Source organism: Magnolia sinica, chromosome 18, assembly GCF_029962835.1.
Source record: "Magnolia sinica isolate HGM2019 chromosome 18, MsV1, whole genome shotgun sequence".
Taxonomy (NCBI): Eukaryota; Viridiplantae; Streptophyta; class Magnoliopsida; order Magnoliales; family Magnoliaceae; genus Magnolia; species Magnolia sinica.
The window spans coordinates 24,749,179-24,763,679 of record NC_080590.1 but is presented as its reverse complement, the minus strand read 5'-3'; the positions used below and the strand labels follow the sequence as shown (position 1 = coordinate 24,763,679).

At 40.3% G+C, this 14,501-nt stretch overlaps 2 protein-coding genes across 3 annotated transcripts; both read left to right on the top strand.

Annotated features, from left to right (window-relative positions):
- The first annotated feature begins 4,212 nt into the window (after positions 1-4,212).
- LOC131232866 (uncharacterized) lies at positions 4,213-6,376 on the top strand. 2 transcript variants are annotated; one of them, XM_058229373.1, is made up of 2 exons: positions 4,213-4,526; positions 5,934-6,070. In XM_058229373.1, exons 1-2 carry the CDS (start codon positions 4,237-4,239, stop codon positions 5,992-5,994), a joined length of 351 nt encoding a protein of 116 aa, XP_058085356.1. In that variant the 5' UTR covers positions 4,213-4,236; the 3' UTR covers positions 5,995-6,070. The 2 variants fall into 2 exon arrangements, with proteins under 2 accessions (XP_058085356.1, XP_058085355.1); XM_058229372.1 differs by having other exon boundaries at positions 4,229-4,459; positions 5,934-6,376.
- Positions 6,377-11,172: 4,796 nt separating this feature from the next.
- LOC131233497 (uncharacterized) lies at positions 11,173-13,274 on the top strand. Its single transcript, XM_058230220.1, has 4 exons — positions 11,173-11,842; positions 12,209-12,449; positions 12,679-12,796; positions 13,031-13,274. The coding sequence occupies exons 1-4, from the start codon at positions 11,289-11,291 to the stop codon at positions 13,120-13,122; spliced, it is 1,005 nt and encodes a 334-aa protein (XP_058086203.1). The 5' UTR covers positions 11,173-11,288; the 3' UTR covers positions 13,123-13,274.
- Positions 13,275-14,501: the final 1,227 nt, after the last annotated feature.

Here is a 14,501-nt window from a genome sequence, read left to right as displayed (position 1 = left end):
GAGCCTTGGATTTGCCTTCTTTTTGGTTTCATATCCAAAAAATGATTTGGAAAAAATGGATGGATGGCATGGATAAAACCCTTACACCATAATAGGCCTTACAAAGCCCTACTTGGATGGATTATTGTTCAAGCAAGGCACAATCCGCTCTCAGATATTGGGGTCATTTGCAATAAAAACCAAGATTTGCATTGATTAAAAAGAGCAAGTCATGCAAGTTGAAGGCTCAAACGGTGGACATACACAAATGTAGTAAGAAGAGACTAAGGATATGTTTGGTAAAATTTAATTTTAGAACTTATCACTTAAAACTGACATTTTCAGTGATCATGGTAATTCAGACCCTTAGGTAATGAAAAGACATCAAGTACTTAATTAGAAAAATCACTTAAAATTTAAATATATATTTTTCAGCTACTGCCACTTGCTTAAAACTTATAGCTGCAGTAAGTCATTTCCTTTAAATCTCTGGACAACTAATGATGAAAATATCCTACAAACATTTTGAAAAGACATTGTTGTCCTCGCAGTCTTTGAAAACGAATTAAATATTGACATGCGAAAGTTAGGTGAGCGTGTGGTGTGTGGGTGCGGCGTGTATGTGCACGTGTAAAAGAACATAATAGCTTTATGAGCCCCACAATGATGTATCTGTTATATCCGAACCAAGAAAATAAGGCAGATCCAAAGCTTAAGTGGGCCACAACAAAAAGCAGCGGAGACAACGACATACACTGTCGAAACCTTCCAAGGGCCCACTATGATGTTTTTTTTTTTTTTCATCCAATCTGTTCATAAGATCACACTAACCTGGATGAAAGGGAAAACACAAATATTAGCTTGATCCAAAATTTCTGTGGGGCCAAGAAGCTTTCAATGCTAGGCATTTGATCCACATTATTTTTTTATGGTGTGATCTAATTAAGATTTAGATTTGCCTTTTTTTCTGTACATGCCTTAAAATTATCTCAGAAAATAAATGAAGGGTGTGGAAATAACACACAATTGATTATATGTCAAAACGATACCGGCCTAGGTGCGGTTCTACGGCACGCAAAGAGTGGAGGACCGGTCAGAGGTTAGAGATGAAACGTTAGTGGGTGTTGTGCTGACCGTGGCCCCACCTTGATGTATGTTCTGTATATCAAAGCCGTCCATAAGTTTTTATAAATCATCCTAAGGCGATGAAGAATATCCAAATCTCAAGTGAACCACACCATAGGAAATAGTGGTGATAGAGCACCCACCGTTTAAAACTTATTAAGGGCCACAAAAGTTTTGTATCAAGTGGACATTTGTGTTTCCCCCTCACCCAGGTGTGTGTGACTTAATCACAGGTTGGATGTCAAATAAACATTACAGAGGGCCCTAAGGAGTTTTTAATGGTGGCCGTCAATCAGCACTGTTTCCTGTGGTACGGTCCACCTGAGATTTGGATCTGCTTCATTTTTGGGTTCACGCTATAAAATGACTTAATAAAATGGATGGGCGGCGTGGATATAAACAGAACTTTATCATGTCAACACGATAGGGATCTATGTGCCGTATTCCACAGCAGACAATCCGAGTAAAAGGAATTTGATAGTTGTTGACGGCTTACGTTGCCTTGACCATTGGGCCCACTTTGATGTATGTGCTGCATATCCAAGCCGTTTATCAGTTTTTTCGAATAATTCTAGGGCATGTCTCGAAAAATGAAGTGGATCCAAATCTCATGTAGACCACATGATAGGAAAGAGTGGTGATTGAATGCCCACTATTAATAACTTCAAGAGGTCTACAAAAGTTTTGGATCAAGCAGATATTTATGTTTTCCCTTCATCTAGGTCTATGTGACGTAATCAACAGATTGGATGGCAAATAAACGTGGCATTCAATCAGTTCTGTTTCTCAAGGTGTGGTCCACCTGAGGTTTAAATCTGCCTCATTTTTGGACTCATGCTCTAATATTAGCCCACAAAATGGATGAATGGAGGGTATAAAACACATGCGTTATGGTGGAGCACGCGGTGCTTTTTTCTGCCATGACAAGTACCTAGGTGGAATTTGAGTCCATAGAATACAGCACCGTATGGGTACCATATTGACGTGGCAAAATCTTACAGCCCCATCATGATATATGAGGTATATCCATGTTGTCCATCCATTTTATCAGATCATTTTAGGACATGAGCCCAAAAATGAGATAGATCCAAAACTCAAGTGGACCACACCACAAAAAACAATGGGGATCAAATGCTTACCGTCGAAAACTTCCTGAGCCATAGAAGTTTTGGATGAAACTGATATTTTTGTTTTCCCTTAATCAATGTATGTGTGACCTTATATGAATAGGTTGGATGGCAAATAAACATGATGTGGGCCTTAGGAAGGTTTGAATGGTGGGCGTCATTGTCCCATTGCTTTATGTGGTGTGGTCCACCTGAGATTTGGATTCGCTTCATCTTTAGGCCATGCCCTAACTTAAGATAGAAAAATGGATGAATGATGTGGGTATACAATACATACATCAAGGTGGGGCCACTGTCAAGGTTGCACCCACCTGGTTGGATCCACATAAGACTATTTTGATAGATTGTCACAATGTTTAAAATGATTGTCACTCATCTATCATGCACGTTGCATTATGTGGATATATGCTTGTCTAGACGGTCCCAACTATTATTACTTCCATTGTAAATGGATCATACCCTCAAAATCAATGCCATCTAAAGATCTAACAATTCAATTTGTGGATGACAAATGGATGGCTAAAATTAAATTGATTAAGATACAATATCCATGTGCTAATTGGAAGGATTGATCAATATAATCTTTGAGTTATTTATCTATATAATGGAGTTCCTCAATGGTGTGGTCTATCTCACTAATGCACTTCGACCACAGAACTAATGGTGTGTCCTATCTCACTAATGCACTTTGACCATAGAACTAAAGGCCACATGTGTAGAAATTGAAAATCTAAATATGTAGTACATATTTTAGGGTGAGTGCTATCACTTGCTTATTTCCTTACACAATTAATTCATCTACTTTGGCCTTATTTGGTAGGGGAAGTAAGAAAATTTTATTGAATTGGGCAAAGGTGTGCTAAAAAAGATAGAATTGAGGTAATATGGATAATTATGACAAATTTTAAATTTTCAAGCATGTATAATTTGTGTTTACCAAAAAAAATTTTATATAAAAAATGTTTATTTTCAGATATCATAACCTTTTTTTAGACAAATTACTAAACAAAATTTCCAGTACTTTCAAATACTAACATTCATATAGCTTTGAGTACTTGAATTAATTTTCAGACATAATTTTTCGGTTTACCAAACTACGCTAAATAACTTATTGCTTTATATGACTTTTGAAAGAGTGGAATGTCCGAACAGAATTTGTGCAGTCGGTGAGTTAGTCGGGATAGAGCTAAAATGATAATGTTGTCCATGATGATATTCATAAAACAGTGCATTTTTTAGTATTCTTTTATTTTTTTTGTTTTTATAGAGCAATGCATGCATCTATGAAAATACATGGTATCTACAAAATAGTAAGATAAAATTCACTACACCTATGACCATTTTTTCCCACTTTAGCCAACACCACACATGGGAGCCAAACAACTTTCCTCCCTTAAAAGCAACTAGAAAACCTAATCTATTAAGAAAGATGATGTCACACCCACATTCATCCCATTCAGCATCCATCTCCCCCTTTAAAATAACACCTCATCAGACGAATCTAGACTGCACACATCAGCTAAAGTAGGCCTCCTTCATCACTAAGCGATAACCAACTTAACAGAAGCGGCTTAGGCTCTTGGTATATATGAGTTTGTCCCACCATGTTGAATGGTAGTGATACATCCATCCAACATGTGCATCATGTGTATGTCAATCCACACCATCAAAATCAAGGGCCTCAATGCAGATAGATCAGATCCCAGAAAGTTGCACCGATTGACAGATACGAATGATCCTGTTGGTACAAAACAGATTATTAAGATGGTCTGGACTTTGGATTAAAGCACATGTATGCCACGTCAGAATGAGTCACCACCATTTAACACAGTGACACGTATACACACCAAATCAAAGAGATAAAAAAAGAGGAGCCAAAAAGAAAAAGTAGCCTTGAATACCACTCCTATATTGAATTGAATAACCCTAGTTCAGAAGCTGCTTTTAGCATCATCCAATGCCTATTTTCAATGGGAATTTGGGTTTTTTGCATTAGCACTTGCCTATGACTATAAATGCCCAACACCCATCTACAAACTCCCACTTTGCAAAGCCAAACAGTCCTTTGAAAGTAAGAGAGATTTTTGTAGAGTGGAGAATGGAAAACTTGCAGATAGTCCCAGCTTTGGCTTGCAAGAATGTAGAGGCCCAGTACGTAGAAATGAAGGTTCCTCTATATTCTTATGGCTGTGAGAAGAAAATAAAGAAGGCCTTATCGCATCTCAGAGGTAGAGTAGCTCGTTTGGCTGACACACTGCAAGTGATCTGCTGCACCCGTAGCGCGAGTTCGATGTGGTGAGCCGCTTTGTGACTGGTCTGTGTCGATGGTAAGTGGGCTGGAAACGGAATGGCTATTCCCCCTGCCACTAGCCAATGGGTAGTGGTAGGTGCTCTGTGGACCCCACCATGATGTATGTGTTTCATCCATTCCGTCCATTTATTTTTATAGATAATTTTATAACATAAACCCAAAAATGAGTATATACCAATCTCAAGTAAACCTCATTATAGGAAACAGTGTTGATTGAACTTCAACCATTAAAAACTTCTTGGGGGCCATAAAAGTTTTGGATCAATATGATCTTTGTTTTTTTGACCTAATCAACAGATTGGATGTCAAATAAACAGTACAGTGGGCCTTAGGAGGATTTTAATGGTGGATATCCAATCACTATTTTTTTCCTGTGGTGTGGTCCACCCGAGATATATATCCATCTCATTTTTGGTATCAATCCCTAAAATGATCTTTTAAAATGGATGAACGGCATGGATAAAATAAATACAACATGGTGGGGCCCACAGAGCACCGACCACTAGCCACCGGGCTAGTTGCAGGGGGAGTAGCCAATTCCAAGTGGGCTACTGCTGTTACGGCCATATAACACGTCTGCCCACTTCCCTTCACCGTCCGATCGAGTTTGGACACTGATCAGGTTCACCTACAGCGAATTTTGGTTGTGGGTCCCACTGGATCATTCCCAGTGGTTGATTGAATGCTATGTGGGTATTCAAATCTTCTTTGCAAAGAGAGTATTGAAAATTGGACCGTTGTTTTCTTACATATTGACATGCATGCACGGGAGATCCAAACCGTTCATCAGGAATGCTCGATTTGGATGTGATGTACCCAAAAGAATGACTTACTGGTTGGAGAATCCTAACCGCAGAATGTAAGCGCTATTACCAATTTCATATGCTCTCACTCTTTTTACTAGCCGTGTATTTGTGATTCTCGTAAGTCTTTTACTTTAGGATCATCAAAGGTATGGTCTACCGAATGAAAGGTCTGGATCTCGCACACGTGGCACATTTCGTGGATAGCATGCTTAATGTCCAGTTTGGAAAACAAGACTTCGAGTGTTTATACTAAGATAATCTGTTTTTTTTTTTTACAAAGTAATTTATTTAGGGTGTGTTTGGCTGCACCAAATATCATGAAATATCATGATTAACCAGTCTAATTTAGTGCAATTTTTCATAATATTTTGTGAAATTTGGTGCAACCAAACACACCCTCAATCACTTCTACGTTTTGATATTAGTTAATTGATTACTACTTTCTATAGCCGGCCGATTGGTGGGGCCAACCAATGTAGGTCATAGTGGTATCTTATGAATGGAAGTGATTGCATCTGATTTTCCTAAGAACATTCGTAAAGCTATGCCAACATGGCTGAATGCGTGAATTGAATTGGGTTTCAGGAATATACTCAGTGACCGTAGATTACAAGCTTCAGAAGGTAACGGTGTGGGGCATCTGTGATAGAGATGATGTACTGACAACCATCAAGAGCAAGAGAAAAGAAGCTTGTTTCTGGGGTTGTGAGGAGGCCCACCAAGGTCCACGGTCGGGGCCCAAGGCCCCATCTCGATCATGGAGCTGGAAAGCATTGAAGAAGATCATCAGGTCCTATTAAGCAAGCGACCAATCCTTCCCACCCATCCGGCAACATTTCCAAATCGTCTTGAACGTCATGGATTTTTTGTGCCATTTCATACACATATAGATAGTTTATACATTTCATAGGCTTGTAAATGGTTGTGGTAGTTTGAGTTCTTTGCCTTGGCAGTGGATCACCTAGCTCTTGTGACTGATGTTAGCAATGCACACCTTGCAGGTCTATCCAAATGAAATTGCAATGTTCAAAATCACATTTTGAGAAATATGTTGCATTCGTATCAAACCTACGAGTTTTGAAACTCATGCATGCACTGACATTAGTTGATATAATGCATGGATAAAGTAGATATATCATTCATGAACATCATGATAGGCGTCCTAGAGCTTGCGATTACATGGTATTCCTTTAACATGTTCATGAAAAAATTATTTCTGGTTACGCATTATCGAGCTTGGGGTTACATGGGATTCCTCAATCACTTTCATTTGAGAAAACGTATAGCGTCGTACCCTTACTTGTAGGGGCTTAATGGAGCCCAACATCGCATACAGGTTTTTTCTATATTATTCATTTATTTATTTATTTATTTTTTCATATCATTTTAAAGTATGAGCTGAAAAATAAGCATATTTAAGGCCCATGTGGATCACATAGGTGGGATGGAACACTGAAATTAAAATTTCTTGGAGGCTACGAAAGTTATAAATCAAGCTGACATTTGTCTTTTCCCTTCATGCAAGTCTACATGAACTTATGAATAGGTTGGATGGTATCACAATGGGCCTAACTTAGGTTTCAGTGGTGGGTGTCATTATCACAATTACTTACTATGTTGTGATCCACCTAAATGTTGGATTTGCCTCATTTTTTAACTCATAAACTAAAATAATAATTTGAAAAAAAAAAAAAGATGAACCGCATAAATAAAACCCATACATCAAGTTGGGCTAACCAGGCAGTGGAACAGGACGCAATCCGCTTCCTTGGTTTAGAGGACAATAAACAAGTGCCCCATGTGAAAATGAATCTCCACCATTTTTAAAAGTGGTGGTGTAATATTCTATCATAGGAGTTGGGACCAATCAAAATGTTCTAAACTGCTTTTTTCTACCAAGTGAATAGCTGGAAAACCAAACCACATGTGACCATGACACACATACGACATTATGTGGAATCCATCTCTCATCATAAGTTCTCTTGCTATGGAAACATAATCCCAATGCACTTTTCCTGCAAAAATTCCAAATCCTGCCGATATTTGCGTTGGGATTCCACCACAAACATTGATGGAAGGTGGGAACGGTTTCCACACATTCACAAGAGTTTGATCTCAAATTCTTTGATACTAACTCTTGGATTCTTTTTAAAATAAAGTTATGATAGATGTATAGATAAATAAAAAGGAACCATCCAACCTGCATACATAAATAATTTTCAATCCTTGCTGTATAAGTCTTTTTCAACGATGGCATATACAAGGACTTAGTCCATACGCTGGCTTTACATGATGCTACATATCATGCATGTACCCACAATCCAAACCGTCTGAATAGCTGGGCCCATTTTGTCGCTTGGTAATAACCCAATATCACAGGTCACATGGACAACTTCGAAAATCAATAATATGTGATTACTTTAACATAGGTTAGATATGGCATGATCAAGGTTATGGACGATTCAGATCATAGGACCAGCTTAGCATGTCGGCCTCAATGGGCCAACATTTGCTGACGATCCTCGGTTGAGACGGACGCAAAACGAAGTTACTTATAGAAAAGGAAATCGGATAAGCTCAGTAAACTCAGTTGGGCCCACCTTGAATGTATGTGGTCTATCCACACCATCCATCCGTTTTTACATCTAATTTAAGGGGTTGAGCCCAAAATTGAAGCATATCCAAAGATCAAGTGGATCATATCATTGGAAAAACTGGGGATAATGATTTCCACCCTAGAAACCTTTCTAGGCCCCACAGTGATGTTTATTTATCATCCAACTTGTTCATAAGATCATAAAGACATGGATGAAGAGAAAACACAAATATAAGATTGATCCAAAACTTCTATGACTCTAAAGAATTTTTCAACCGTAGATGTTCAATTCAACTATTTGACATGGTGTAGACCATTAGAACATTGGATATGCCTCATTTTTGGGCTCAGGTCTTAAAATTATCTAGTAAATAGATAAATGGAGTGGATGAAATACATGAATCGTCGTAGACCTCGTAGCATTTACTCAGTACACCAAGCGTAGTGAGTTACTCACTACGTAATCCGCTCCCGAAAAGGAAATCGAATAGAAAAGCCCTATTCCCTGGGAAGCGTATTGGGTAGCGTACTGAGTAAACCATGTGAGGCCTATTGACATTCATGCAATTCATCCGTTCAGTCCATCCATTTTATCAGATAATTTTAGAGGTTTCGCCCAAAAATGAAAGATATCAAAAACTAAAGCAGAACACACCACATGAAACAGTATGTATTGAACATCTACGGTTGAAAAGTTCTTGGGGGCCACAAAAGTTTTAGATCAACCTTATATTTGTTTTTTCCTTTCATCCATGTCTGTATGATCTTATGAACTGGTTGGATGACAAATAAACACCACTGTGGGCCTTAGGAATGTTTCAATGGTGGAAATCAATATTTCCACTGTTTCCCATGGTATGGTTCACTTGAGCTTTTGATATATTTAAATTTTGGTCTCAACCCCTAAAATGATCTGGAAAAACGGATGGACGGCGTGGATAAACTACATGCATTCACGATGGGCCCAACAAAGTTTACTCAGTACGCTCTTAGCGTACTGAGTAACTCACTACGCAATCCGATTCCTATTCTCTGTAGAGTTCGTTTGGCCTAAAGCCGAGAGTAGGGATGGCCACAATACATCACCCCAGCGGAGCCCACATTTTGATATGATCTGTCAATCAGAACCATCCATGTTATTGATGCTATTCCATGAGGAAGGACCACCATAAGAAACTTAAGATGGATGCAGCATGTGGGCCCAGGCAGCGCTTACCACTTTAGGTAGCCAAGTCATAGGTACCTTAAACGCAATCCGACAGTGGAAACCTGCCAAGTACCATATAGTGGTACAGCCTTGTGTTCAAGTAGGGTTCTCTTGGGGTGGGGACCCCACATCGGACGGACTATGGAACAAAACTCTCCTCCTTCAAACAATCTCAGCCATCCAGTTGGTGGCTTCCTATGCACTGCAATTTCACCATTGGATTATATTTTCTTTGGAAGTTGGCGTAACCCCACCACCATTTGTGCCAGCCGGCTCACGCCTGCAAGATCCAAACCGAACCATCTGGCGTGCCAGACTGTAGGAAATCTGGCGTAAAGGTATGGTTGGTGAACTCATCAGGTGGGCCACGGTTTTTAAGGAAAGAGGTAACTTAGAAATACTTGGTTCTTTTCAGCTGTCCACTTATTTCTTGAACCTTTTCAATCACCCGACAAATGGGCCCCATCCATTGCACAGGTTGGATTTCACGTTGGTGGCATGGAATGTGCATGATCTGCCATACACACGCGTGGCGTGTAAACTTAGCAGAGCTCTTTTGATCTTAACCGTCCATGTTCAGGAAAAATAAGCATAATTTAACTTGGGTTGTCCAATTAAGAAGTTAATTAAATTGACCATCCATGTGGGGCCCACCAGATGGACAGATTGGATCGCTGGATGTTCAGCCATTCATATGTGGAAACCCCGGTATAATTAATGCTGACCATAAGACCATTGTATAGTGCGGTTTGCATGAAATAATAGCTTGTAATTCAATGCGGACCATCCAAATCGGTCCGATCAGATGCAGCACAGGCCAAAAATTGCGGGAGTAAATTAGGTGTTACCCGGTAACACCACAGTCGGTGTTTCCCTTACCGTGTGGGGCTCTCTTTGATTAACTTTTTATATATCCACGTCGTCCATCCGTTTTTACAGATCATTTTAAGAAGTAATACGAAAAATTAAACAGATCCAAATCTCAATTGGACCACACCATTGGAAACAATGGTGAATGACGATTAAAAGCTTTTTGTAGGCCACAAAAGTTTTGGGTGGAAATGATATTTATATTTTCCCTTCATCAGGTCTTGTTGACCTCATCAACAGGTTGGTTGGAAAAGAAACATTATGGTGGGCATTAACGTGGGGCCTACGAAGTTTTTAATAGTAGGCGTTCAATCACCACTATTTCCTGCGGTGTGGTCCACAATAGATTTAGATCTCCTCAATATTTTGGTTAACGTTCTAAAATGAGCTTTAAATCCGTATGGACGGTGTCGATATACAATTAATCATTAAAGTGTGACCCACGGAAAGGGGTGGCAACAGCTAATCCACTCCCAAAAATTGCACGGACTGTGCGATATTAACCCTCTGATTTATCCTATTGGATTTGGAACCCTGACCATTTTCGTATGAGTGTTCCACTCGGTGACAGCAATTATATGAGTTGGATGGTCAGATCAGTTTATTTTTTTACCGTTACATAAATGGTTCAACGGTCCAGATCAATGCAAGCGTACGCTTGTTCAGTGGAGGAGATGCCACAATTCGTTTGATTATGACAAACTTACCCCTGGCCCCTACGCCCTAGTCAAGCCGGAAAATGGTCGTGCATCACTATAAAGCATAGTGTTGTAATCATCTGAGCCGTCTATCTAGGCCCCATCATGGGTGGCCTGCTTTTGAAAATTAAAAAACGATCAGAGTCGTTAGATAATCTATCCACTAATAATAAATTTATAATCATCCAATTTCTTTGTGTTTAAAACCATCTTCTATCGACAGCAGTGCCTACTAGATGGACGGTAGTAAATCATAAATCACCTTGCCACGTGTACTGCAGAGATATATGGCTGTACCATATTCTGGTTCCACCGGCTGTACCGTATAATTTTGGAGTCTACGCCTTAAAATAGAACGGAAGCTCGTGCCACGTCAGATGAAAATCCGACCGTTACATCTCCTTCCCAAACCCCACAACGGTTACTTCTCTCTCCTCTCCTGAAACGCCTCACCAACCCGATACAGTCATTTTCTCACCTACAAAAACAAGCGAGAGAGAGTATTTTCTTCGGTGTGAAAACAGAGCAACGATTTTCTCACACTCCTCTCTCTCCCTCCAAATTCCGCCATGGGAAAGCTCTTCGAAGGCTCTGTCCTCGACCCTCTCCCTCCTCTTTCTCCCCTAACCCTCTCCAATCTTTCAAAATCCCAAGAAATTCCTTTCCAGACCGACGACGGATCGCCCGAAGAGCAGCTTAAAGATTGGGAAACCGTCTCCGGCTTGCAAGCTTCGCAGAGGCGAGTCTTAAAGACTCTATCCTCTCGTGGGGTCTTCTGGAAGCACCCTTCCAAGCCCATTGCAGAGCTTTTCCTTCTTTTTCATGGGGGAGACGTCGGTGCCGATGGGAATTGCCTCTTCTCTTCTGCAAGCAGAGCTCTCAGGTTTGAAGGGTCTCCTTCAGATCTAAGGAGACGCGTGGTTGAGAGATTTTCTGAGGATTATGATGCTGGAGTCTTTCCCAAGGGAGAAACCGATGTCACGATTCGTAATCTCTACCGACCTGATTTGGAGCTGGGTTGGGGCGTCCATTTCGTTCAGGAAATGAAGATTTTGGCCCGGAAGAGGGATCGTGAGAACCTCGATGCATCCATCAATGATCTGGTTCGTGTGGGACTATCCAGGTCTGATTTTATCATCTGGTATTCGACATTTTCTGTAAAGAAAAAGCTCATCCGCCGATTTTATGTTCTAGGTTTTGCAATTTCTGATTTGGGCTTTTTTTATTTTTCTCAAAAAAAAAATCAAATATTCATCTTTCTTTTTTTTCGGTTCTGGTTATCCATTTTCATCTGCTTTTGCGTTTTGGTATTTTCTATTTTTCAGAAAAATGAAATATTTCCTTGTTTCTACGATCTGGAATTTCCATTTTATATATATATATATATATATATATATATATATATATATATATATATAAAATTTTCTCCAGTTTGAAACATTCGGTTTCTTACTATCTCTCTTTATTTTGCGGAAATTCTCGATTATAGAGTAGCCGCGGCAGAGAGTGTGTATAAGGAGAGATGCATTTCGGTGGAAAACGGAGATAGCTGGGCGAAATACATGTCCATAACGGGCAATACGGACGACGAATACGATATCGTATCGTTGCATTATACGGAGGAAGGGCTTCTATCCGTCGACGAGAACCGAAACGGCAGAGCAGCTGCCTTTGGAGACGATATCGCCATCGAAACTCTCGCCACCGAATTCCAGAGGGAGATTTTCGTGGTACGATACCAATACGATATACGATGCTGTATAGAAAGAGTTATTCCATACTCTGCCAGACTATGGATATGGTATATTATCATAGACATGCATGGAATAATTCTAGACTTTTTATTCTATCTTCAAATCCAAACCGTCCAACAACCAAGTCGTTCAGGATAATCTGAATTAGTACTCCCGCAGAAATCTCCTTTTATTTATTTCTTTATTTATTTATTGGGTGGCCCAGGTTCAAGTACATGGTTCTGATGCAACGTTGGATGAGGAGGCCATGCTCTTTTTTCTGCCACATCAGCCACGTGGCCAGATCACAGGCCCCCCAATTTTCCTCTTCATGAGAGGCACGGGTGCGTACTAACTACTACGCCTTGAACTTTTGTGTTCGTGTAAAGCCGTACACATACAAACGTGGGCACACGTGCAAAGTGAAACACGCGTGCGACCTGTGTGTATCACACGTGTCAGACTTGTATACATGAGCCCACGTGTGGATGTCTTTGGTTCCCGCACGCGTGTGAAATTGGCAAAAGTCGAGAAGAATAATAGACGACTGTAAACCAAAATTCGGTTCTTGCTTGCAGGTTGGTGCGGTGCCGGTGCGGATCATTACGAGCCGTTGATTGCACGTGCGGCTCCGATTGTTTCGAAGGAGAAGGCCGTCGTAGTTTTATGACAGGACATCTTCTCTGGATTTCTAATTTTTTTAATTTTTTCGTTCGTTGATGATTTTGGTAATTTTCGCCCGTCTGGGAATTCATTCAAATTGTAGAAAGTTATTGATTTTCCAATGTGTGTATATTTATGAAATGACCAAATTGACCTCGATACTGATGGGACAATCACAACCGGCCATCCTCTGATCCCTGTTTGGAATTGCCGATGACCGAACAGCCATGCATGAATAGATGGTCAGGATGAAAGGGCTAACCCTAACCATTAATTTAAGGAGCTGGATGTGAACCTTTGAAAAAATACGTCACAGATATAAGGCACATGCATCCCGGTGGCTCCACAGTAAAGGATCCACCCACTGTGATGCATATGCGTTATATCTGTGACGTCTATCATATTTGACAGCTCATTTTAGAGCATGATCCAGAAAATCAAGTAGACACAAATGTTATGTGGACCACACCACAAGAAAGAGTGCTGATTGAATGGCCACTATTAAAAACTCGTTGAGGCCACCTGAGTATTTATTTACTATCCACGCTGTTGATAAGCTCGCACAGACCTGGATGAAGGAACCACGCTGTTGATAAGCTCGCACAGACCTGGATGAAGGAACCACGCAAATATCAGAAGTTTTTAACGGTGGCCATTCAATCACCCCTATTTTCTGTGGTGTTGTCCACCTAAGATTTGGATTTGCTGCATTTTTTGGGCTCTTGCCCTAAAATGAGCGGGCCAAATAGCTGTATAGAGTGGATACAAGACACGTACATCAAGGTGGGCCCACACTTTTATTTGTGCACAATACGGATTTTTAAAAGATAAAAGTTGCTGTTTTACCAATTGATAAAGACCGTGGAAAATGTGCATATCATCATATGCTGGAGACATTCCGTTGGTAGTGCGTCAAATCATAAATGCATCCAGCTATCTCACATTGTTGATGCTTTGATTGCTTGGGTGGGCCTTCTGCTTACCGGGTCAGTGTAACCCACCCATCATAACCATTAATAGTGCATGTTCAGCAACGCATTTCAGGCTAGATCCACTACAGAGCTCTGTGGAATAGGACAATTAGCTACTGAACCCGAAAGTAGCTATTCTCGCTAATGAAGTGACCTCACCACGTTCTTTGGGCCAACCATATGTGTTGTATCCACACCATCCATCCACTTGGAGAGATCATTTTACGGCGTGAGCCAATGAATCAGGAAGATCCAAAGTTCAAGTGGTACCCACCACCGAAAAACAAGAGGAACAGTGAAGCCATCATTGAAACACTCCCAGGGCACACCAGTATATTTGAGATCCAACCTGTTTAGGGGACGTTTGGCGCAGGATCGATGAGATTAGCCGGGATAGAATTGCATTTGGTTCCAA